The sequence below is a fragment of the Numida meleagris genome, chromosome 6 (genome assembly GCF_002078875.1).
Source record: "Numida meleagris isolate 19003 breed g44 Domestic line chromosome 6, NumMel1.0, whole genome shotgun sequence".
NCBI classification, from domain to species: Eukaryota; Metazoa; Chordata; class Aves; order Galliformes; family Numididae; genus Numida; species Numida meleagris.
Window position 1 is genome coordinate 7,201,089 of NC_034414.1, and position 27,150 is coordinate 7,228,238.

The 27,150-nt window shown below is 38.3% G+C and overlaps 1 protein-coding gene and 1 long non-coding RNA gene across 3 annotated transcripts in view; one reads left to right on the forward strand and one right to left on the reverse strand.

Moving 5' to 3' along the window:
• The window catches only part of SYT9 (synaptotagmin 9), a 67,322-nt gene extending 53,301 nt beyond the window's left edge, over positions 1–14,021 (forward strand). The window contains exons 4-8 of one of the 2 annotated variants that reach the window (XM_021400955.1): positions 5,421–5,541; positions 6,561–6,732; positions 7,361–7,490; positions 8,104–8,260; positions 9,319–14,021. In XM_021400955.1, the coding sequence (XP_021256630.1) occupies positions 5,421–5,541; positions 6,561–6,732; positions 7,361–7,490; positions 8,104–8,211 (531 nt within the window). In that variant the 3' untranslated portion in view covers positions 8,212–8,260; positions 9,319–14,021. The remainder of the gene's footprint in view (positions 1–5,420; positions 5,542–6,560; positions 6,733–7,360; positions 7,491–8,103; positions 8,261–9,318) is intronic. The other variant, XM_021400956.1, reaches the window with a different exon arrangement.
• The window catches only part of LOC110400776, a 142,974-nt gene that overhangs the window by 51,525 nt on the left and 64,299 nt on the right, over positions 1–27,150 (reverse strand). The gene's annotated exons all lie outside the window — the stretch shown is intronic.

Here is a 27,150-nt window from a genome sequence, read left to right on the forward strand (position 1 = left end):
TCTATTACTTGACTCAAGCAGTTATCCTCAGTGCATTCCAGGAGCCTCCTGAATTGCCTACAGCTTGCCATGCTACTTTTCCAGCAGATAACTCAGTCTTACAGATTCATGCAAGAATCACTCAGATTCAGCATTTTTATCAAGGTATGGTAAGTAATAAATGCTGAGACACAGACAATCCAATGGAGAAAATACTAGAAATCCAATGATCTCAAATTATCTTGCCTTTTCATCCACCCTAGATTAACACTTAACTTTATACAGTTGTGCACACATACAAGCAAGATAGGCTATTGCCAGTTTCCATAAACTTTACTCAATCATATCTCACTGTATATAGTTTGACTGAGAGATTGATAAATGCCTACTTGACTAGAGTTCATTTCCTTGGTTTAAGATGTTGTAAAAATAGAATTTTCCAGTTTTATCTTTTTTAGTCATCTTAAAACATGAATCCTTCTGTAATGAGAAGACAGCTGGCACTCTTCTATTCATGTGCAAATCCAATTAAAAACATACATTTCTACAGAGTTTTTCCTCAATACGCATTTCTCATACATACAACACAAAATAATTTTATGAAGAAATAATTGAAAATTTAGAGTTACCTTCATAAGTTTATCTTTTTTTAGATACTTTACAGAATTTACAATAATTCCAAAATAGATTAGATACCCAAGTCTTTTCTAGTGTGGTATTTCCATAAAATTTGTGCCATGGACTTGTGCCTGAACCAAATGAACATCTTAGATCATTCAAATCTGAATGGGACTTCTCAACACAGATGAGCAATTTAATAGATTTATATACCACTTCTTAAAGTATTTTTTTCTTTTTCATTTAGTCATAATACATATACCTGCTATACTCAAATTATCTGTCTCCTAGCAGGGTGAACCTATTCTAAAATAAATCCCTGCAAAATTGAAACCCTCACATCATTAAAGATATTAATAAAGAATAATATGAAGTAAAATTTGTCTTGCAGTACAGAAGCATAATTTCAGTAATTCCAGTGAAGATCATGAAATAACTAGACTTTAAATTTGGACTGATGTTCCTTCACTAGGAGTAGGAAAAAAACACAAAAAAGCCAACAGATAATACTGGTAATCAGTCCACAAATGATATAATCTCATTTCACAAAATCTCCATTTTTCCCTCATTTCCAGTGACATGCAAAACTGCTAATGGAGGTAGTTTGCAAAGTCACAATTTTCCAACAGAGCAAAAAAAGCTGTAAAATCTCTAAAATTGCTAGTGCCTTGAAAACCTATTTCAACAGTTAGCAGCTTTAAAAGATATAAGCAAGGGCATTGCTGTCCGTAAGTGCTCTCCTTAATGGCTAAGTTGATTAGATGACTAAAACTACATCTGAGCACTCAGCACTACAGCTTGTTTGCTACAGAGATCAACACAATATGCTGAAGACATGGGCACAAAACTTATGATTGTCTAACTCAGCAACAGCATGTTCTCATCTAGACTAGAGACAAAGGGAGAACTTATGACCTACAATTTCTTTTTTTACCTTCCATCCCTTGCTGCTTGTTCAGGATGATTTTACATACCCGTTCTCTGCACCCAATGTATTTAAGGAATAAGCTATCCACAAGAGCAATCTGATGCCAAATACAATTCCTATTTGTCAGAAACTTCCTAACTACCAGATAACTTAGAGGTTCCACTAAGAAGGTATAAAGCCTGAGCTTCCTAATGCTCCCTCAAAGGAATCAAATGTGAAGCCCTTCAAGGGGTCCATTACCACAGTTCCCTTCAAGATTATACATCCACCTGTTTCACAGGATGGCTTACGCTCAACCTAAACACCAGTACGGAGCTGCTGACACATTACTAGACAGTGAGTTATCCTTCAGGCTATTTGCTAAAAACAATTTTTTTAACTGTAAATAGCTTCTGATAATAGACGCACAAGCTATTAACGACCACCAGAATTCAGCATTTTAAAAGATATACTATCACACTGTTAGTTTTACAGGGGGAAATAGTAGAAGAGTTGTTTTTGAAGAGCAGGGACAATAAATCTCTCAGGAGAAGCCACTGAAAATGATGTTAATAATACAAATTTTTAGCTAGTTACCAAGCACTGGAGCTCAGTAAAAATGACCCTGCCACAGCTGACAATATCTAAATATTCCAATATACAGTTAAAACAACAGTTGCCTTATAGGTTTGGTTTTACGATGAAGGAAAATGGAATGATTTCACGCTATCTTCTTCTAAGAGCTTGTGAACAATTAATGAAAAATAACCACTCTCAAAATCTGCCAGAGCGACAAATTCTCCTCATTGCCCAAAGATGGCTTCTCTTAATTTCTCAAAGTGGCTTCTGAAATTCTGTTCCCCTGAGTTGCATAGTTAGCAGCAGAAGATAGTATTCCACAGCTATGAATCTTAGCACCTTAGAGCTGAGGAACTGGACTTCAATTTTGGATTTTTTTCTTCCTCACAATGAAAAACTTCCCCCATAAAATTTTCCTCCTGTAAGGTTAAGCACAAGTGTAGTCAAGAGGAACTTCTCCCAGATGCACTGATATCACTTTAGCTTGTAGGACTGAACGACGTCACCTCTTCAAACAGCACTTTGATACTCGTACAAAGCAAGTCAGCAAAACAGTGCTGCAGCAGGTCTGCAACCAAGCATGATCCAGCAAGAGACACTAAACAGGATGAGTCATATCAGCTACCCTGATACTGTCACAGCCTTTATCAGCTTTACAGCCACCACAAAACACTGGTCTTTAGAATGAAAGGGATGACAGTTGACAAAGTTCAGTCAGGGTTAAAAGCTAGTTATTACTGACAAAAGGCCCTTATTATCAGCATTTTCATTCTTTGACAGCAGCTCTCTCCAATAATAGCAGAAGAAAATGAGCTATTTCTGACTGAATGCACATATTTTCTGAAATCCCTTCCGATGTATCTTTTTCTGTGACAGCAACCGCCACTCTTTGTCTTGCATATCTCTCTGCTAACTCAAAGCTCATAGGCTCTGGGCACGAGTCTGTGCAGCAGCTAGCTCAAACACTCACTTGTTAGGAGCTCTTTCAAAGTATTTGCACTCACCTTTTATGTCCTCTACCATCCTTCATTTGGGGTGGGTTGGGGGGTGAAGTGCCCATGCAGGTGCGACATAGAAGTTGGTACAAACATAGCTCCTAAAGACTCTTATCTACAGATGCATTGCTCTTTTCACAAAACAAAATGCATTGCTTGACCTTTATTTAGAAAGCATTGCGTATCTGTTATCTAGTCAAGCAGCAACATGAGTGATAGTGCATAGTGATGAAACTCCTCATGAGTTAAGGGAGGCAGTCAAGGTACAAGAGTAATCCCCCTTCCGATAGTTATTTCCTGTGTCAAGCCCCACAGTCAAATTCATAATGGGAGGAGTGTGTCTAAGAGTGCCAGGATATGGATCCAAAATTAATGCAGATACATTTAAAAACATCATATTTTCCATCCAACTACTTTCTGTCAGACTTTACTACAGAACTGAGTTTCACAGAAAAATCAGTTTAGAAGGCAAATTTTTTCAGCGGATCAGAAAGTTCATTTGAGGTGAAATTGATAAAAAAATTAAGAATTATAGCAACCGTCTTTTCACAACCTGCTGTGCGCAGTGGGATGCTTCTTCCACTTGTTCTCAGAAAATACTCATCGGAAGCAATCTGTCATCCTCTTCCCACTATCAAATTACTCAATGGGGTATGTATGTGGGAGAACTCCATTCATACCCCACGTCTTCTACTTTAGACAAGAAGCTTCTCACTGCAAGACAAGATGTCCTTTCTCATTAACTTTTTCTGAAGCTTTTGTATTTCCTGTTGAGATTTATTCATTTATCATAGCAAGGACTATAACGCAGGCCTCCCTTTTCCTAAGTGCTTACCTCTAGATTCAGTATCTGCTTAAGCCCAACAAATTCCAGGTATTTTGGAGTAGAACTATTCCAAAAACAGAGGTGAATAAACCTTTGCTATTTTATTCCCAGATAAAAAGCCATGCAGGAAACTATTTCTAACCATCCTTTGGGCATTTGCCAGTAGAAGCTAAGCATGTCACTAGTGACTTCAAAACAAAATGCAGTGTTTAAAAATATTGATAAAATTACGTTGGATGGCTACGGTAATTCATTCGCTCTCATGCCACTTAATCATAATTAGCAGTTGTCTACAGAACCTGATTTACTGTTATGTTATGCCAAGGAATGACTGCTGATGTTATGTTGTCACCTCTCCCTGACACTTGATATCCCCTTACCAGATGACAGACTCTCTAACGGATGTAAAAAACCCAAGGCGCGCTGTATACATCACACATGGGCCATTACCTTCCCCTGCTCCAAGAAGCTCTAGGGAGGCTGGCATGTAAATCAGAAGCTGTGCTGCAGGTGCTGCTTTCCCCACACTGAGGGCAGTTCTGAAGACATGCTCACAATGACACAGGAGCAGCTGCCCTGAGAAAGGAGGAAAGCTGTTCCACAAATCTCGGTGGGCAAGATAGACATATTCCACAAGAGCTTTATTACTCTACCCTATAAAATCGAGAATGTAGCTCTGAGTTTGCTGAAAAGGAAAACTTTTTACTGAAGAGTGAAATATTGGGTTACAGGAAGTAGGACTATGAAGGTACCAGTTCACTGCTCAAGTGAAAAAAAAATGCAAATCAAATCTCAGAAACCCTTTGATACAATCCTACTTTTTTTTTTTTTCCTCTAAGAGTTGGATTTTCTTTAAAAAAGACACTTTGGATCTGCAAACAAGGTTTGCTCATTTTCTTAATACAGGAAAAGTTTGCGAATCATTCTATCAGTTAAGCAGATGAATAAACTTCCTTGAGGGAGCTTACTTGTCTACATGAGGCACAGGAAGAAATGTTATGACTCCGAGTCTAATAGGATCTGCCCCAGTACCATAGCTATTTCACTTCTACTACAACTGAGCTCACACAACATTGAGATTTGCAGAAAACTGCCCTGCCCAAGCAACATTCTGTGAACCTCACTGTGCGCATCATTCTGCAGAAGAAAAGGCACAGAGATCTGCTGCAACTTGTCAGCATTACGTGCAAATCACTATAAAACATAGAAGAAAGATGTTCCAATACCTCACATCGCATCTCATCCAATTCAATGTGTCTCAGCTCCAAGTACGAGTAATGAAAACTGTAGCTACATTTACAGTTCACAGCTTTAAAGGTCTAGCAACAAATGGAGCGACTTGAATCTTGTGTGCATATGGGTTTCTGTTTTTCCAGCTGCATTTGAGAATGAGAATCCAACTTCTGCTTACAGAAATGTACATTCTCAAAGGTGTAATTTGCCTTTAGCTCCTAGGGATTATTTCTAGTGAAAACTTATTATTGCTTCATATTTTTTTTCTTTTTCCTTGGAACAGGATAATGTGGATCTTGGTGACCTGATGTTTTCACTCTGCTACCTTCCAACAGCTGGTAGACTAACTATTACAATAATAAAGGCGAGAAATTTAAAGGCAATGGATATCACCGGAGCATCGGGTAAGAATTTCTTCAATGCTCAATGTGGATTAGTGTCCCATTTCTCTCTCGAGTCACAGAACTCCAGCACTGTCTATTACCAGAATACTTTTTGAAAAGAAGGGTGTTTACACTGAAATCTCCTAAGTCACTTGAGTACAGGTATTTCTGAGAAGTAAATAATGTTCATTCTGCTTTAACCAACAGTTTAAAATAATCTGCTCTCAATAAGAGAGCAATATTATTACTTCTAAAGCCATCATGATTCAAAACAGGTTGAGCTGGCGAAATTGATTTCATATCAGAGACTGGATCATGTAACAGATTATTTGTTGTGGCACAGAGGCAGACTGACCCTCGACAGTCTCCAAGATAGAGCAAGCAAATTCTGCTGCTGTTGGCATATGAACAAAACAGTCATCCCAGACTCCTTTCAACAACAGTTTCAAAATCGGCTAATGAAAACAAGAAAAACTAATTTAAATAAGAGCTCAAAGATCCATTGTCCATACTGGAAGTAGTAGAACTGCCAAAAAGGAGCTACAATTAAACAGCTTTTTTTTTCCTTTCTTTTCTTTTTCACTGCATACCTAATTATAATTCTCTCGAGAAACATAAACCAAAATTTTTAACACTTGGAATTATATTTAACCGTACATCAATACTATGTACAATACTGTCATCCTCTGTCTGACCTACAGGTTTGTAAAAGTAATTACTCTGTTATAAATACACTGATACACAGGCTATCGTATAAAACAGTCATAGTTCAGTGAATAATTTAATACTCTTTCAGAACTCAGTATGCACAAAAAAAAACTTCTTGAACCTAAATTGCTCATTATAGGCATTCAACCAGGTAAAGCTTTCCAGTGTCCATTGCCTCCCAGTCATTCCATGGTAATAAAGAAGCTCAAATTCCAGATACAGGTGACTAATTCTGCAAACTGGTATGGGCACACATACTCCCTTTACTTTCCATTTATGTTTTCTTAAAAAACAACAAAAGAAAACCAATGTTGTTCTTGTGATTCACACAGATCCCTACGTGAAGGTTTCTTTAATGTGTGAAGGAAGGCGACTAAAGAAAAGAAAAACTTCCACCAAGAGGAATACCCTTAATCCCGTTTACAATGAAGCCATAGTCTTTGACGTCCCTCCAGAAAACATTGACCAAATTAACTTGTCGATAGCTGTTATGGATTATGACCGGTGAGATACCTGTAGCTGTAAAATAACATTATCTGTTGGCTCAAAATCTCGCATAGTACTTTTGCATCCAGGAATAAAGTTATCAGTTTTCTCCCAATGTATGGGAAATTAAATATTTTCTCATCTTAAGTTTAGTAGAAGACTAAAATGTCTCATTGTCAGGCAGAATTTCCTTTCTAAATTTTAAAATACAGATTTGCATCCATAACAAACCTAACTAAGCTGCATGTGTTTACTAGAACTGAAATAACTGAATATACAATCAGTTCACATACTGATTTTCTGTTTATGAGCAACTGCACTAACCCCTTAGACACATACCTCAGTTTCTAAAATTGTGGTTCGGTTAACTTGTATTTGCAACTAGTTACAGAACACAAAGAATTTTTTACATTTCTCATACAAAAATAAGATAAATGCATACAGACACACAGTATTTGCTACAGTGGATAAAATATTAAATTGTTTTGATTTGTGGGAAATGCGAAGAACAAACCCATGTAATTTACACTTTGTTATATTTAGATATATCTGAAAAATTGTGATTATTGTCTCTAATGAAATATGCAAATGGTACGATTCTGAGGGTAATATTTTATGAAAAGCATATTATGGAACATTTTCACAGTGTAGGTCACAATGAGGTCATTGGAGTATGTCAAGTAGGCAACGATGCAGAAAGTCTAGGTCGTGACCACTGGAATGAAATGCTCTCATATCCTCGGAAACCCATTGCCCACTGGCATCCTCTTGCAGAGGTAAGACTTTTTTCTTGGTTTCCCATTACTATAATTGTTAAAATCTTTCTATATGGCATTAGAAATTGGATGAAATTCTACAAACAAAGCCAAGATTCACAAGTATACACTAAATCCTAGAAAAGTGCTCAGAAACACCAATACTAATAACATGCAAATTAAGTCTACTTTCAATTTCACGGGAACAGAAAGTAATTAAGGTCTTAAAAAATGCATGAAAACCACAAACGCTGTACCATAGATAAAGGTTTCAGGTTTTATTTTGTTTGGTTTTTGTTGTTGGTTGTTTTTTTTTTTTCCAAACAGAGGATAGGTTAAATTTCACTGATAACTGACACAAAGAAATGGCCTTCCTAAGGATCAAACAAGACCTACTGGTTTTCTATGTAAAAACCTAATCTGATTACTTCTATTGTAATACTGTATCATCTAGCAAATCTCAAGGAATGTCTAAATATCCTGAAAAGAAAAGAAAAAAAAAAAAGGAAAAAAAAAGGTTTAAGTGTCTCAGGAGATTTGAGGCATTAATAAGAAGCCGCACAATTAAAAAAAATTTTCAAGGTTCCTATGGTTTTTGTTTTGTTTTGTTTTTGTTTTTGTTTTTTGTCTTTAGGGCCCTATTGAGCAGAAATGTTATGCAGGTCTTCTGCGCTTGGATGGCTGCCGAAGAGGCTTCCTCACCCTTTTAACCTATTCAGCAGAAATTTGGCATTCCTGTTGAACTCTTTCTTAGCCATATCCTCAGGGGCTATTCCACAGAGTCCAGTGGGGTAAAGATGTCCTTTTAATCCCTCTGTTTAATCCTCTCCCTTCCCAATACAGGGAATGCTAATCCTGATTCATGAGACACAAAAATTCTATGTTTTAACTAAATTGCTTCCTAAGAGTTTCCACAGTTTATTTTTATTGTTGCAATCATTGGCTAAAGTCAGGCAATAATCTCAGTCAGGAGAAGCTATTATATTTATGGACAGCCACAATGTCAACCCTCAATGCTGAAAGACAAGAAAAAATATCATGCTCCTATTAAGCCATGTACAATGCCATAAGCATCTGATATATAAAGGCAGGCAGCTGACAGAGCATACTTTCTGCAGAGTGTAGACTTGTTACTAGAACGCAACTGAAGAATTGACTTGGTTGCAAGCACCATCTCTAGGTTGTTCTGTAAGTTAAATGTCACGCAATAGGAAGACGTTACAAAATGACAAAAATACCCCAGCATTTTCTGTCTCCATAAGCAATTACATTTACTAGTTCCTGGGCACAACAGCAGTGCACTTTCAGCAGGGAGACCTTCGAACACTCCCAGCCCACTGCAGCAGGAAAGCACTGTGCCTTTTGAGAGAATGGTGGTACCAACAGACAAGCATGGCTGCAAAGGAAGATCAAGCAAAGTGGGGAGCCCAGATTTTTGTGCCCTCATTGAAAAGTTAGCTGCTGGCTCAAGTGCCACAATTGAAATGCCCACCGGGGCATCTGGGAGTTGAGTTTAGAAAGCACATCCCTGAGCTCTCAGCTCTAACCAAACCGTGATAGGAACAGACCAAGAGAGCACATGAGGAGCACTTTAACAGTTAGTATATCCTAGAAAATGAAAAGTGTCCCTTAGCAGAAGTTGGCTACATCCTTAAATCAAACTAGTCTTCCCTCTTTGATAAATTTTATCGCAGCCAGAGCCCACTATTAGGTTTTGACAGCTCTTCCCTTCTTTACAGGCAACTCGTTCTTTTCATACATGCCTGGCTAACTTCTTTAGATTTCATTGCTATGAATTGCTTTTCATGCCACTGAGCTAAACAGAGACTATTTTTTTTTCCCTTCCCAGGAATCAAGTGGGGGAGGGTGTCCAGCGCATCCAGGCTGTGCAGAGAAATATATACACAGCATATCATTTTGGTTCCTGAATCAGGATTAGACTCAGCGAGAGCTTCTGGAACCTCTGTGGCCGCAACCATAGGACCCTGAATATTGCTGAATAGGACCCTCAGTCCTCTACTGTGTGAAGAGCTATTGGTTTCAAGTAGTGCAATGTTATCCACTTGTAGCACTAGTTCTCCAGCTGACACTATTGCTACTGATAGATTTTTTGTATGGTCATAAGCATTACCCAAATTCAAGTCAAATGTTCTGTTCATTAGAATAACCCTGGTTTGACAAGCAACGTGAAAGCAATGAAAACAACAGATACTGGAACCAGCTTCAAATATGGTTCTTGTACATGCATGGGAAAAAAAGTGCAGTATTGTAAACGTAAAGCTATGTAAGCCATTTTTTTCCCAAGAATGATTGTCATCAGACATTTATTTTTTGATGGCGAGTTGTATCTTTCATCTCCGTTAGTGTCTCCTTTCACCTTACCTGAAAACAAGACTAATAAACTCCTTTCAGAAATCCTGCAAATGCTTCAAAGCTGTAAAAAATTCTGTTGGGTGAGAACAAGATACATAGAGTGTTTGGAATGACAGTGTGTCCTTTTAGAAAGAAGATAAGCATCTCTATAGCATGGAGACTGGGAGTCCTTGGCCTTTTTAGATGGTTTTCCAGTCACTGCTTCTTTGTTGTGTTGGTAACACTGCAAAGGGTTCGAACAATCTCACAGGTGGCTTTCTTCCATCATACACACAAGCACACACACACTCACGCACACACGCGCACACGTCATTTTAAAATGCTGCTCCAAATCTATATTGCCTGTGAAGACTATTATTTGTAGTAGAACTAACATTGACAGGGCTATCTTCAATAATCGTACATTGTAAATGCTGATGAATTCTGACCATTAAAAGAAATAAAACACAATCAAAGCACTAAATTCTTTCACAAGATGAAATCTAGGTCCAGGAACAATAGTCCCTGGGATAAATTTTGCTGATTATTTATCCATGCATAGGGTTAACTCTTCCTTAATTTTTTTGCTAGAGAGGCTTTGAATCAAGTTTTTACATCAATACCTTTATTGTAAAAGTGCAAATGCAAATTATATGTGTATTATACAATCTAGTTGCCTGCTACACACTTACAGGTCGGTAGCCCTTGTCTTTATATATGCTGTTCAGGAAAGTTCATGCGTATGAACACTGTTTTGCATCTTGTATGTGTTAAACGCTCACCAGCCATTTTCAGTTTGTAACTGAGCTGACACAAACATGATTGTACAGATTCAAGAAAATATTTGTAATTGTTATCTAAAAGTAAAAAAAAGTTCTATAACTTGTTGTTTGAGGATCTTCCAGAAAACCAGAATTGTTAATGGATAAAAATGCAGCTTAAAGTTTGCAGAAGATATTGGATCTGTTGTAAATGTGTAGCATGGCTATAAAGCAGAAGTCCTAGAAGTATAGTTGTTGCCAAAAAAAAAAAAAAATAAAAATCTCATGCTATGAAGAATATAGCTATCACCTGCAAGGACACTCCAGGCAAACTCAACAACTCTTCAAAGCCTGCCCAAGCAAAATTTCAGATTGGTAACTGGCCATGTCCAGAGCAAAAAATACAAAGTAGCCCTAGCAAAGGTATTTCAATGCACGCTCAAGTGAAGCCTTATGTCAGCAGACCAGTGATTTAATACAATGCTCAGAACTGTTCATGCATGATCCTCACTTCAGGCAAAACTGTGCACTCTTTACTCAGGCACATCTCCCAGGAGCCAGTGTGAGGAGATAAGCACGAACAAAGAAGGAGGACCTTTTCCTTGTGAGCGGAGATCTTTGATTACCGGGATAAATCAGTATAGATGCAACCCCACCTGGGATACAAAGCAGGCAACTGCATGCTTTCCCACTGCAACTGCGATTACCAGGGCAATGTTACGAACAGTAGCTGCTGTGAGAATGAAAAGACCTATGCAGCCAGTTCATTTTGTCTCCATGGAACAGAAGAGAAATCTTTCTAAGATTTGCCTCTAGAGACTCAAAAGGGCATCAACAGAAAAGTAGTGTTATTATAATTGCTAATGTTTTTTATTTTATTATCGTACTCAGTTCATTTAATGCTCAAGGGGCTTGCACCAGGAGAACGATTTTGAAAACAGTTTGAAACATTTCTATTACCAAGGAAATTTTTTTATTTTTTTTAATTCTCCTAATTCTTGCTCTCTGACTCATGACTTCCAAGCTGTTACTCAGGCTATGGCATTATTTTGTGCTTCATAAAAATATCTGCGTTATCATAGCAGTGCATAAATGGAACAATAGCTGTTTTCTGTGCTTAGGTACTTCACTCTTCATCTACTCCTTAGACCTTCAATACTGCCACATTATGGCTCTGATGGTCCAGGCAACAGCAATATTGGAGGGAACAGAGCATCTACTGACAGAAAACCAGTTGGAAACGTGGAGCTAGTTGTGATCCCAGTACTGGTCACTCTTTTCTTTTCTGAACTATAATTCCCAGAGGTGAATTAGTAGAACAGCTCATAAGAATCATTCCAAACCTCCAACATTCATTTATTACCTGTGAAGGCACAATTATGCTATATCACAAGTAACACTAAAATAAAAAGGGAAATCCCTTAGAAATGCATCTCAGCACAATTTTAACCTCACTTTACTCAATAACAGTATTCTATTAAACTCTTACTTTTAGTTTTCCATAAGAAGACATAATTTCAGATAGCTTTTATGAAAAAAGAAGCGAAAGCTTTCCAAGATACTGACACCGAGGCAGACTATCATGGGAAGCTGTATGAAATACCAGTGCTAAAACACTCACAAGCACAACTATTCTGCAGCTGAATGTTGAAATTTCTTTATTTTCACTTTAGTCACAAGACATTTTTGCTCTTTTGTGTCATTTTGCCCTGTAAATAATCCTGGCGATACACCAACCACACATGCATCACAATCTGCAGAAGCAGGGACTAACAGAACAGAAAGCAAGCATGGAAAAAATGACCCACCTCCCAGACTGTTCCTGCCACTCAATACACCTCAGCTTTCTATACCAGCCGATACATAAGATAGCAAACGTATTATATAGGGGGCCAATGCAGCTACCGGTAGCGGTACTGCTGGTTCAGACTGAAATTAGACAACAGCAAAGGGCAACAGAAAAGAATGAAAGGAAGGATTATTTTAGTCTAACCCATCTTGGTTTGAGGGGTAGCTGGTATGTTTTTTTTGCTTTTTAAACTCCAACCATTATACAAAGCTATATCAACACTTAGCACCTAAAGTCAGAAGTACAAGAGACAAATTCAGTTTTATCACCTGGCAATGTTAGAGCATTTAGGGGACTTATTTGCCATTAAAAAATAATAATTTAAAATTGCTACAAACTCTCTTTACTCTCTCCTAGTCTAAAAAAAATAAACAATAAAGGGAAATGGAGAAAGAGGATTGGAAATTTGTTTGAAGAGTCTTTTTGACCCACTTAGAAATCTATCATATTAAATTATTGTTAATGCATTTTGGGATTATTTGAATAGAAAGAATTTAAAAAAGAATCACGCGGTAGTTGACTCAGCATGAAATGTTATCAATCAAATGTTTTCTTCCCTTTAGAACAATGCATTTAAAAATGTTTACATCTCAGTATCAAGTGAGAAAACAGTGGTTCTCTTATTCTAAAAGGAAAAAAGCATGTAGAGAAAGCAATCCACCACACTGCAGAATTGAACAGAAACCTCTGTACTGAGGAAAACAGGAGCAGGACAGACTCTATAACAACTTCACTTTGATTCTTGCTGTAACTACTGCAAAGCCTTGATTGCAACCATAACTCTGTTCTGAAGTGACAGCCTTATGTTTTGTGAACCAAGCTATGCAAGGTGTGAATTACCCTGTAAGAGCACAGCACGCTCAGAGCCGAGCTGCTTGTAGAGTCACCGTCTAATATAGCGAGTTGGGCAAGGAACTCCAGCTGGAAGTACTCCAGGGTCCTGAAAGGACCTCCACCTCCTTGAAGGTCTGTCTGTAAAACACACTAATCCAGATGGCAGAAACAGACACCATTCAGGAAAGGTATCACCAGGACATACTCAACTGCTGACTGAGCACAGCATACACAGCACTGAAGGGAAGGTGACATGAGAACTTGTAAGCATCTGGGTTGTTTGTTTTGTCTGGATTTTCAGTTAGTCTTTCCACTGCTCTAACTTAGACATTGTAAAACTGGAATGTTTTACTCAGTTGCATGCTGGCCAGCTGTCATTTTTAATACCCCTTGCAAAGGTGCGTGAAGAGAGCTGTGTTGTTTTGGTATACTTTCATTTTTAATAACACAAACATTGTACTATATTTTATTATTTCTTGTTCAATAAATAGTCTTGGTATCTCTGTTTCATGTCTAATTTCGGAGAGCAGAGCCATTCCCGTACCGTGGCTCTCTCAGCTAGGTGGGCCTTTTGTTTGTTTAGTAAAAATAATGCATGATTCCTTTTCGCAGTGATGGTTGGAGGGACAAAAAATTTCTTAATTTTATAATATGTACTACAATCTTCTAAACAAGTAAAAATGTACTGTGATCTATTTATATAAATCTAGTCTGAACAAGTAATTTTGATCTTAATAAAAACTCTGTAAGAAATTGCGCAATTGTAATTTATTGCTATTATGTATTTAATAAATGAAAATTCAATTCATTATTCAGAAACACAGCAAACACTTTGGAAGTGTTTTAACACCATGTTTTTCCGTAATTTTTTTTCTGTAAAATGAGTGAGACCAGAGAGCTGTTAACATGATAGTTACTTCACAGCACTCAAACATGACACAGAACCTTCCTCTTGTTTACTTCTAGGGGTGCAATTTTTATTAGAGAAACATTTTTAGAGATATCAAACATGAATCTCATATTTAATCAAAAGAATAAAAATGCAGAAGCTACAGAAGTACTTCACCAGCTCACAGTATGGTAAATTACCAAAATTAGCATTTAGCAAGGCAGGTTAGCAAGATTAGCATTCTTCTTGTCAAAACTTGACATGTAGCTGAGGGAAATTCCTAGGGTTCCACTGGCAGAGCCCAGAAACAAATGGGAAAGATAGCACAGGTGTCTCTGTGGTACGACCACATAAACTGTACCTAAAAGGGCTATATTCTTGTTTTCATCTGAACTGAAGTTACATATCCATCAGCAAGGCTTCTACATGTGCATAACATCTAATTAACTTTGAGTTTCTCTATCTTTTTAGGGGACAAGCTTGGTCTTTTCTCATTTGGAAGATCTAGCCTACTTGTAAATACCGCACTAATTAAGGGTCAATGACATATAATAAGTGCCACAAAATAATTCCATGCAACTGAAAAAGAATTTAATGCACGTGTTGTCACATTTGGACTATTTGACATCACGGATACGTGGGAAAAGAAATCAGAACAGGCTTGTAATGTTGAAGTTACTATTATCCACAATAAAAGTAGAATTGTAGAATAGCTTGGCTTGGAAGGGACCTCAAACGTCGTCTAGTTCCAGCCCCTCTGCTGTGGTCACGGCTGCTAACTGCTAGATCAAACACTAGATCAGGTTGCCCAGGGCTACATCCTGCTGGCCTAGAACACCTCCAGGGACAGAGCATCCACAGCTTCTCTGGGCAGCCCGTTCCAGCACCTCACCACCTTGTCAGTGAAAAACTACCCCCGACATCTAACCTGAATCTCCCCTACATCAGTTTAAAGCCATTCCACCTTGTTCTATCACCATCTAGCCATGTACAAAGTTGATTTCCCTCCTGTTCATAATCTCTCTTTAAATATTCGAAGGCCTCAGTGATGTTTCCCTGGAGCCTTCTCCAGACCAAATGTGCTAAGTTCCTTCATCCTGTCTTTGTAGGAGAGGTGCTCCAGCCCTTCGACTATCCTCACGGTCCTCCTTTGGACCTTCTCCAAAACCTCCACATCTTTCCTGTGTTGCGGGCCCCAGACATGGACCCAGTACTCGTGATGGATCCTTACAAGAGCGAAGTAGAGAGAGACAAGCACCTCCCTCTCCCTGCTGGCCACTCCTCTTCTAATGCAATCCAGGATACTGTTGTCCTTCTGGGCTGTAAGAGCACACTGCTGGCTCAAGTTAAGTTTTTCATCTACCAGGGCCCCTAAGTCCTTCCCAGCAGAGCTACTCTCCAAGTGTTCTTCTCCCAGTCTGTATACATACCTGGGATTGCCCTCATCTAAGTGCAACATATTGCACTTGGCTTTTTTGAACCTCATTAGGTTTACGTGGGCCCAGATTTCAAATTTGTCAAGGTCCCTTTGGATGGCATCCCTTCCTTCTGTCGTAACAGCTGAGTCACTCAGCTTGGTGTCATCTGTGAACTTGCTGAGGGTGCACTTGATCCCATCATCTATGTCATTGATAAAGACATTAAAGAGTGCCAGTCTCAAGACGGACCTCTGGGGGACATCACTCGTCACCAGCCTCCACCTGGACATAGAGTCACTTACCACAACTCTCTAGCTGCAACCTTCCAGCCAACTCCTTATCCACCAAACAGTCCACCCTTTGAAGCCATATGACACCAATTTAGAGATAAGGATGTGGTGCGGGACCATGTCAAAGGCCTTGCAAGTCCAGGCAGACTGTTCCCCTCCCTTTGTCTACCAGTGCCATCACTTCATCATAGAAGGCCGCAAGAGTGGTCAGGCATGAGATGCCCTGGGTGAAACCACATTGGTTGTCTCAGCACCTGCAAGCCCCAAACAGCCTCTTGTTTTTCTGCATTCCTTACAGATGCAGGGAAGGGAAATAGGTGTTCCAGACAGTCGCCTTGGCAAGATCACAAGAGATGGAAGGACATGTGAACAAGTGTTTTGTCCTTATCAATGACTGTAGTGTTAACAATCCTCTTCTGTCCCATAAGCCACTATAAACTAGACTACAGCAGGAAATGTTCAAGAACTTTAAAAGTGCTTTCAATGTCTTTTATTTTTTATATTTGTCAATAATGTTGTTTTGCATGTTTCTATTTCTTTGTTAAAAAGCAAGTAAAAGCCTTTTCCTCTGTCAAAACAGACCCACACATCTCTTTTCAAGACCCTTTTCCAGCAGAGCTATCCTTTAACTCGATATACAGCCTACATATTTTATACAAAACTTTAGTGAGACAGGGACAGCTTAGAGACTGATTGCAGCAGCCTTTGCGGGCAAGACTATTAATAAACTGAAAGTGACAAGCAAAAGGTTGATAATCCCCACTGAAAAAAGCCTGATCTATAGCAGAATTAAACCTTCAAATTGAAGTGCTCCTGCATGGTGAAATGGAAGTTATGGGAGACACCACATTAGTAGCAAGTTTTAGTAGCAGCTAACTGAGACTCCACAGGAGAAAGGCCTGATGAGATCTTGCAGCAAATTGGAAACAGAGCCTGAAGAGCCAGGCATGAATGACAGGGCAAGACAATGTCCCAGAACAGCTTTGGACACAGACCATTACAGCAAGAAGCCAGTAGCTCAGAAAGCAAGAGACACAGAAAAGGGTATGGCAAAGTTAACCAACTTTGAGACTCCAAGTGTAGCCCTTTTCCAGGAAAGGAAAACATACAGTACCGTGACTGAAAATCATCACAGTTGGCCCTAAAAGTCATTTCTAATATAAACAACATCTTTTTCATCTTTTTCCTCTTTTTTTTTTTTTTTTTTAGACTTGTGTAAGTTCTAAACAAAAGCTGCACTCTGCCTTGAAAGAGAAATCAGTAGATCGATCAGGGCCAAATCCAACCCTTGCATGACTAGTACAAATAGGAAGCTGTAATGCTCAGAACTGGAAACTGAAATTGTTCCTTAGTAGCCGCAAGAACAAAATCTGTTTCAAGTAATACTTATCAATGTGATCAATATTCTAATATTTCCATTTAAACAGCTTCAAATCCTTTGCTGGCTATACTTAGGCATTTCTCTTTTCCAAATTAATTAATGACACACTAATCTGGTGCACAACGCTGTCCAAAAGGTTATGGCCTTAAACCACTTAAACTGCAAATAACCATTAGTGAATTTATGTTCTAATAAAACAACCTGTAAGTGTTCTGTAACATGAGATATGACTGAGCAGACAAGTCTGTTCCAAAGAGCCTATTAAAGAATGATGGAGAAGTTCAGCTAAGGACTCAAAAAAAAAAAAAAAAAGCAATATAGTTTTAAACCCATCAACTGAAATAGTAACAGTTTTGAACTTTCTGAATGACTTTCAACTTAAATAGATTTCATAACAGAAAAATGAGCAAATATATCACTAAAATTTGAAGAATGATCTCATAGTTTAAAATAAACAATTCTAATCTCATCTAATCTCTTTTTCTCATACTACTTGTATTTTTTCAGTACAAAACATGATCTCTCCAAACAGGATGGCGCTTTACTTCCAGTTCAAATTTTTTTTTTTTAAACATATACCATGTGTTTCATGGAAATAGCACTGAGTACCCAAAAAAGTCTTTGTTAAGTCTCACCCACTCTCCTCCAATACCCAGTAGAAGTCTCATGCACTTTCTAGCTTACCCAGGCCATGCAACATTAAACGTAACTGTAAAGTTCAAGTGACCCCTAAAGGATATTCTGCTTCATTTTCAATTTCATAACCAAATTATTACAAAAAATATTTTAAATTAGGAAATAATTAGCAAATTTATATTTATAAATTCGGAAAAAATAGGAAAGGACTTTTGGAGCTACAGTAACTGCAAACACTTGTACATCTTATGGCTGCACCAATTAGAACAGTAGGTACTTTTCCAGTCAATAATGAAAATACGTTTAAGCCATCATAGATGGCAGAACATTCCCTAAATTACTGCTACACAAAGGTAGCAGAAAGCTGTTGTGTACCTTGGATCATGATCATACTCTGTTCAGTACCATAATGGCCAAGCAAGGGCTGGTAATTGGAAATAAACTATTTACTGTTACAGATGGTTTTCTTGCTATTGGTTGCAGGAGCTAAGATGTTCAGACAAATTTTCTTTCTCTGTATTTTCTCAAATTACCTCATTTTTTGTATCTTTCTCCAGTTGTTTTCAAGTGTCCCAGAACTCTTCTGTGATACCTCCGTCAAAAGTTTAAGTGCATTGAAACAGAAGGAGGAATTCTCAGTGAGACACTAAAGGTGAATCTCCTCTCATTGAGACAGGACTGGAAGCTGTTTCCTCACATCCTCAATTTAAATCTATTTTAAATTAAAACTAGTTTCAAATGCTGCCACACTACAACTTGAACTCTCCCCATAAAATAAATTCCTTCTTTTCATCAGAAGTATCTTTAGGTTTAGTTTTGTGGCTCTGTTGAATTGCTTTTCTTTTTCCTCAAATTTGTCTGAAAGCATGAATGTCAGTCTCTCCCTCTCCCCTTTCTACTATCACCCCATTAAAATAAGGACATTTCAAGGCAGGCAAATCAAAATCTCTGGAGCACTTTGAATGAGCTCCAAGATACTCTGCCTCAGAACTCTCATTCCAAGTAGAAATAATATCTAAGCCACATCTAATTATATGCCTAATAGATATGCATTTAAATTTTGTGCTGTTTTCACTCTTCCCCCATCACATATATTTCCACTATCCACCTATTCTTCTCTTTATATTCTTTCCTCAAAACCTTTTCTACATCATCTTTCCTTAAGCTATTTTCAACAGACAGATTGCTTCAATGATACTTATTCTTCATACATAAGAAAACGTTCTCAAACACACTGATTTCTCTTACAATTTCATCAGCAAGTCCAGTTCCAGAAGATAAGTCTGGTAATGATCTCTTTCAGCCACTATTCATATTTGGTGCGCTACTGTATCTCAGCAAGACCATTATCATTAAGGAAGAAGTGTATTTTGTCTTCAGGTATCAGACCAATAGTGTAATGTCAAGCGTCGCTACAAAATGTCAGATCATGGTAGAATTAATTGCCAGAATGAACTTAATGAGTTAACAGTAGCAGCCAGGCCCGAATCACTTTTGATGAATGTTGCAAAATCCAAGGTCTCGGCAAAATATAGTATCATTAATTACTGATGTCTTTTCCTAAAGACATCAAACATTTGTTAACATGTTACATTTGAAAGAGTGCATCAGTAAGTATTCCATGCCATAACACAGGAGCATCCTTAGAGTTGTCCAAAGAAGTGCTCAGGAATACAAGAATACTGGCTTATGGAGCAACTGAAGAACAGGTGAGTGCTGTCTTTAGAGAAGGTGTTACCCTAGGATTTGTGGGAACAGACATAATACACTATCCCTCTTAATTGCCCAAACAGCAACAGTTAATCGAGAAATATCTTCTGGAACTTTTATTTAAATCTCTAATATTACCATTCTTAACAGATGAACTTCCACAGAAAGGAAATTTGGATTTACTGCTTTATATTAATTTCCTCTACCCCTCTGCCAGATCCTGTACTTTGTAAGAACTCTTACTGTAAGGGTAACGACTTGAGACAAAGCAAAGAAATACAGAACACTCTAACAAAAGCAAAACAAAAAACCCCACATTTTTCGTGATGCTTGAGTAAAAGAAGTGAAAGACACATTTCAGAGGGTAAGACAAGTAAGCAAGTCTTCACTGTGCGAGGAATGCAGTGCATCACACATTTAGTAGTGATTGCTAGCTACTCACCAAAGTAAAGGAATTATCTGATTTTCCATTCTGCTGTTGAGATCCCATTGCACATACTTTTAGCTGCATCCTGATTAACCAATTGAAAAATATGCATGGAAGCAGCATACGTACAATACATGCTTCAGATAAAAGATTTGATACATAGTAAGCTGTGGAAAGAGAACTAGGGCAATTCTAATTCAGAAGAGCTGTGAGTCTATTTTCACATAGACAGAAAAAATAGCTCCTGTAGAATATGAGAAACATAACTAGTTTACAGCCACCACTGCCATTTTCTCCTAACTAGGTTTCCCATAGGAATCAGATCTCTTCTCACATCTCATGCCATCTAGTCTTCTGTTTTATAGACAGAACCATACTACTATAAAGAAAAAGTGCATCTCTGTAGTTTCTTTGTATATTAGATCATAGAATGGTTTGGGTTGGAAGGGACCTTTAAGATCATCTAGATCTGACCTCCATGCAGGGACACCTCTCTCTAGACCAGGTTGCTCAGAGCCCCATCCAGCCTGGTCATGAATGCCTTCAGGGAAGGGACATCCACAGCCTCAGTAGGCAACCTCTTCCAGTGTCTCACCACCCTCACTGTAAAGAACTTCTTCCAGATATCTAGACTAATCTACCCTCTTCCAGTTTAAAGCCATTTTGCCTCATCCTGTCACTACATGCCCTTCTAAAACGTCCCTCCCCAGCTTTTCTGAAGGCCACCTTCAGGTACCGGAAGGCTGCTATAAGGTCTCCCTGGAGGCTTCTCTTCTCCAAGCTGAGGAGTTCCAACTCTCAGCCTGTCCCCACAGGGGAGGTGCTCAAGCCCTCTGATCGTCTTTGTGGCCCTCCCCAGTCCCAATCCAACAGCTCAGTGTCTTTCTTGCGCTGGGGGCCCCAGTACTCCGAGTGGGATCTCACAAGACCAGAGTATAGGGGCAAAATCTCCCTCAACTTCCTGACCATGCTTCCTTGGATACAACCTGGGATACAGTTGACGTTCTGTTCTGGGCTGCAAGCGCGCATTGCCAGCTCATGTTGAGTCTTTCATCAACCAACACCCCTAAATCCTTCTCCTCACAGCTGCTCTCAAGCCATTCTCCGCCCAGACCGTATTTGTGCTCGGATCAGCAGATGACAATCGAGCTAGCAGCAAGTAACAGGAGTGGAAGAAAATGTTCACATCCCCTTAGCAGCTGGGAGGTGGGATTATCTTCCTCTCCATTCCTTCACACAGAATAAGACCATACTTCAAGACAATTCCATGTGAGTTGACTAAATGATTAGTGGAACAACCTGCTTTTTTAAATTGATAACATATTTCTTTATCATTTTCTGACAGAATTCTCTCACATGGCTGTCTAGAACACAGTTTTCACTTTCCCTATCATTTACCTAAATCAACCGGTGTAAAATGAGCTGCTATAATGGAGGAATGAGAGTACCAATAGAAAAATGGTCCACATATAGTACATCAGCTCCACTTACATATGGAATGCAGAAGAGCAGAGAAATAAAATTACCATATTCATTAATGTCAGGTGTCAATTTCAAAGTGGGAGGCAGTTGTTATTTTGCACAATGACGAGCATTTTAGAGCCGGTAATTTCCTCAAAATAATGTTCTGAACAATCTCAGATGCTAAGCTAGAAGTTTAATTTCCTCTCTCTAAGAAAAGCACGCTTGACACAGACAGCATGCAACGTGTGATGAATAAACAGCATTGTATAGGAACATTTTGGGTAAGAAGCATCCATGTTCTTGCCTTCAGCCAGGAAACCCTCCTTTCCCTTTGGAGAATTCCCATTTTGGTATATCACAGCCTTCCTGCTGCCTCAACAAGAATGAAGCAATCTAATAGACAACTTTTTACTACACTTCATCCCCGAAAATCCAGCCTGCTCTGAACACGTCAGGACAGTGGGTCGTAGAGGTAGATACGTTATCTTCTTCCTAAGCTGCACTGTGTCTTATGCAGATGCTTCTAAGATACTATTATACACTATGGCCTTTAAAGTATGTTAGAAAACCTCAATTTTTTATCAGGAAGGAATTCACCCTGGCCCTTCCAAGGCCCCAAATACCAGTACTCTGATTTTTATGCAAGAGTCTGCAAATGACACCTGAGCTGTTTAACCCAGAAGATTCAATACAATACTTACAAAGTAATTCCAGTCAAAATGCATCCATGATACTGAACCCAGACAGTTTATTACAGTAATATGGGTAACTACTACAGTAATACATGTATGTATGCATGATGTCATATTACCTTAAGTGATTTTCATTCATCTTTCTGCCTTTAGAGCTCCAACAGTGTTATACTATTCATTTTCAACTCCAAAATAAGTAGTACGGGTGTGCTTCAGACTGTGCCTAAAATAGCAGCTGGTTTGTAATTACTGAGACCTCAATCACAAAAATCTATCACTCTGAAAAGATATAATTATTAAAAGGATTTTGTATGCATAGTTTGTCTGCATGCTCAAACATCAATTAAGTCATTACCATCTAATCCCTTTCGTAGACAGAATTTCACAGATTCCTGAATTCCCGAATCTACAAATATTTGTTTTCAAGTAAAAAAAAACCACCACAATTATTGACTGAATCAAGATAAGTATGCTTTTCCTACAGAGATCAGGGCTCCTAGCAAAGCCTTTCATCTCTTTTCTCAATGAAAGGATATACAATTGCCACATAGCTAACTGATGGATGAAGTAAGTATTGTTCAATCCCTGCAGGTAGGTGGAACAGAGCCACATTCAACCAAACCTATGTGTAATGCTGAATTTTGTAGGGTATTGCAAAAATACCACCTGCACTTGCCACTGCAACTTCAGTCTGGCAGCACAGCTTTTGCACTCCAGAATTTTGCCCAGCCTTCCTGCTTTCTACCTTCACTGATGCCTTTTTTTTTTTTTCCCCACGTAACTAGCTACACACACCTGAGAGCCATAATTCTTTCAAGCCCTATTCTTTCTGACATGCATACCAAAGGAAAAGGACAGCAGCATGGTAGCAGAAATAAGAGATTAAGTTATATTTGTTCTGGCCATTAATTGTTTTGCAGACAAACTCAAGGGGCTAGCATATTTTTGAAGAACCTCAAAAACATGCTTGGTCTCTCCTTGATCTTCCCCCACCTATTGACAAAATTGCTATTGCAAATGTGATGTCTCAAAAATAGCTTAGTGCTGTGGATGCTCTGCAGGGAGTCTGTGGAGAATCTTGTGTTCCTTTTTGAGAGCTTACAGAAAGAACCAGCAAACTAGTGGCACTGTCAGAGCCTTAAAGCTGCTAGGAAAGCTGTGTGAGACCTTTTATTCCATTTCCTCCTTCCCCCCTTATGGTGTAACATCTTAAATGCAGACAGTCTCTGCCACAGAGTTCTTATTCTCCAATGTAAAAAATTCTTTATCTCTTTACTGATGGCCAAAGGAAGGTATTTAGAAACGGAAATATTATCCAATTTCCCTTAGAGTTATTTTATTGACTCCAACTGTGCTGCAATTAGATTGTGTAACACAATCTGTCAAGAAATTTCAATTACGCTAACATTTTGCTAATTAACTTAAAATACACCTAGCTACTTTACTATTCAATGGCATGATAAAGAGAGCCTGGGAAGTCAGCTGGCCAGCTGGTCTGGGTTTTCAGCTATCAAACCCATGTTGTAAAGATAAATGAGTAAAATAATTATGAAGGACAGTCATTACATTTGTTGTCTGTCAGCTGGCACAACAGCTTTGTTGTTGCAAACCTAATTCATCAGAAATGACTTGTCTCAAACATTCTCCAGGGACCTCGACATACACTTAAACATACATCTCAAGTACAGAAATAGGAACAGCATCAGTCATTGGTGGACCAGGGGTCCTTTCCAACATTAAGCATTCTGTTATTCACTTCTAAAAACAGTGATTAACTAAGGCTTGCATGCTATGTGTAACCTGGCCCGTACTAAGCAGCACTGACAATTTCATTTACAGCTGTATCCAGACTTATTAAGACAGCAAAACTTCTGAGAACTATTTTAAGTTCACATAATCATTATTATTATTTACTGCTTATGTTTTGGTAGCTCTGAGAGGTCCACCCACTAGACATGAGAAAAAAACGCCTAGTTTCTTTTTAGAGCGCTAGCTGAAGAATCAATGCACCAAACATCTGGAAAGCAAAAGAGATTTAGATAACGCAGATAGGAAGAGACACTGGCTATCTACATATGCATGGGGAAACAACTCAGACTGTAATTTTAACTGTTATGGTATTGCCAAGAACAACCTAATGCATAATCATGTGTCAGGGGAAGAGACCGTGCATAACAGCCTCCATCATCAGGGGCCATTAATATTCAGAACCACAGATCCAAACCACCCAGTCTTTTTAATCTGAGACACTCTTGAGATCCTCCTCTAAAAAAAAAGTAAACTGTCCTGAGTTATATTTTAAAACAAAACAAGAATAATAATAAAAAAAAATCCATTATACCTTCAAAAAACAAATACTCGGCCTTTACTGAACTGCAAGAATGAATTCCAGCAAATGAATCAGTCTGATCCAAGTATTACCTTTAATCCCTAATATTTTCTCTTGCACTATCTACTCTATGTGTTCCTCCTCTGTGCCATGATTTCTGTTCTGGAAATAAAAGCAAAGTTAATTTTCTTCAATCTGCAGTAAGATGAAAAGTACAGAATGTACGGGAAATACCATGAAAAGTTTTGTGTAAGTCTGTTTTCTGTCTCCAAAATCATATTGTTTCATTCATCCTTTTCCAAGTGATTTCCTCCTTCCTCTACTTCCTTGTAGCTCCTTTGGCTACACATACTTCAAAGGCTTTCCCTGAGTTTCTATATTTTCCACGAGAAGAGTATGCCTCTTCTAGAGACATAGAATTTGTTTAAGATTTCTCTCACTAATCATGTCTTCTCTAGCAAAATACATTTCAAAGGATAAGTCATTTTTCATCATCCTCACAACAAGAATTTATGTTGTCCTTGTTACTGCTTACTACATTAGAAAAGTCCCCCAGAATAACACCTGCACAAGATAATTTTTGCATGGCTAATTTATTCAAACATGACTGTTCATACAAATGCACGTGAATGTATTTGAAGGTCTAAGCCTTAAACATTATCTTTGCTAAAATAAAAAAAAATCAATTAGAGATCATTTCCAAGTCCATCTCTGAGTATTTCTAGCTCTAACTGAAAAAGGAATGTAGATGTAAGCCTCCAAGTTCAGCTCCAGATCTCAGCCCATCCATAGAAGTTCTCTGGTATTTATGATGAGGTCAGACTCTGTGTCTTATAAGCTACTGTCCACCCAAAGCTTCAACTAGAATCTAATTAGATGTTTTCACTTCTGCTAGGATGAAGTGGACAGGCTGGCAGTACTGGAACAGGCTTCTGTTCCTTCATTTAGTGTCGGTTTTCTCAAGTCTCAGTTGTAAGCCCACACCTCCACTTCCCTCTCTGTAAACCAGGGCTAAATATTTTCACCTGTGAAATGTATCAGGCTGTGTAGACAGCAAATACAACATTAGACAATTATGAAGGAGGTTGTAGTGAATGATTTTCAATGTTTTTATGAAAACAGATTTTGGAGTGATGTGCTAGGTTGATGCCTACTTCACAAGGGGATGCTGATTGGGAAGTGAATCAAACAAGCTAGGCATAAAATAAATTTTGCAGCAATGGTAGATATAATCTAGATATAACCAGATGCTATGAGGAAAATACAAACTTCTGATGTGAATAAATGACCATATTCTTTTTTTAAATTATAGCATATGATAGGAAAATAAAACCACGTACAGAGGCTATAGGGCTTTTTTCTCCTGAGAGGTTTCATATCTTCCAGCCGCTACCTCTGAAAAAGAACATAAAGCCACTAACTAATGTGATAATAGACTAACCAATAACGTGATAACAACCTTGTAAGGAGTGTGGTGATTCCCTCCACTCTTCTTAAGTTTGCACGGATGAAATTGAGTGAAACAGAGAAGCTAAATAAGTGGGGCAAAAAAAAAGTCAAGAGACGGTTCTACACATTAACAGAAAGAATCAAAGCCATGCTCTGGTTCATGATCAGCAAGACTGTTGCTGTATGCTCTTCACTGCCTTCTTCATAAAAAATATAGCAGGATATTCACATCTTCAGCTGCATATAGTTTTGGCAAGTAACTTAAGACCTTAGTATCTCATAGATCTAATACTTCTGCAAACCTTACATGAATATCCTAACAGAGTAAAAATATTCTGAATTGCATCTTTGGATTGAGGCACCTAAATTCCACCCAAATACCTTTCCGTACCTTTTAATCTATGCTGATGCTGCCAGTGACACAAAACTTCACATCTTTTATGTTACATGTTCAGCATTTTTCCTTAAAACAACAGATAGAACCAAGTCATGGAAGGAATATCCCACATTTCACATAGTTTGAGATGATATTCAAAGAACTCAGAGTGTTCAGAAAGCAAGGAGTATATTAACTCATCCATATTTGCTACTTCTAGACTTCAAGCCTAGATATTCATGTGCTCTTCACATTATCTATGATTTTTGAGTTTGTGACTGTCTGATAAACTCTGCCTTTTCTGTCTGTACAGCTTCAAGTCTGCAGTGGATGCAGAGCTCCCACAGTGGTTTCTATGGTGCTTTCAGGCTCTGCTGGAGCCTTGTGGTGGCCACAACTAAGACTTCTCTGTATCATCCGAGATAGTTCTTTGAAATGGCAGAATTAAAGCTCTACTTTAATAATTAGTTTTTGGAGACTTAGACACTTGTTGAGAAACTGAAAAACCACAAAGTGCTACTGACTCCATCTTGTTTCTCAAGAAAGCTTTCCGTTATCTTTTTTGTAAGACTTACAGTCTAAACTAACATGTAGTCTCTGTCTTTCAAACAACTGTTACTGTTTCCTAATTGCTACGAACAGTCCCCACTGGACGTTTGCATTCTGTTTCAGAGCACTGAGCTTCAGTGATACAGTCCCTCGCCTCACATATAACCTAACAGATGAAGGCATTAATACAGTCCCTCAGTGACTCATTAAAATGAGTTAGACAAGTTTTAGTGCATTTTCATGCAAACAACGACTGCATACAGCTTTTCTCATAA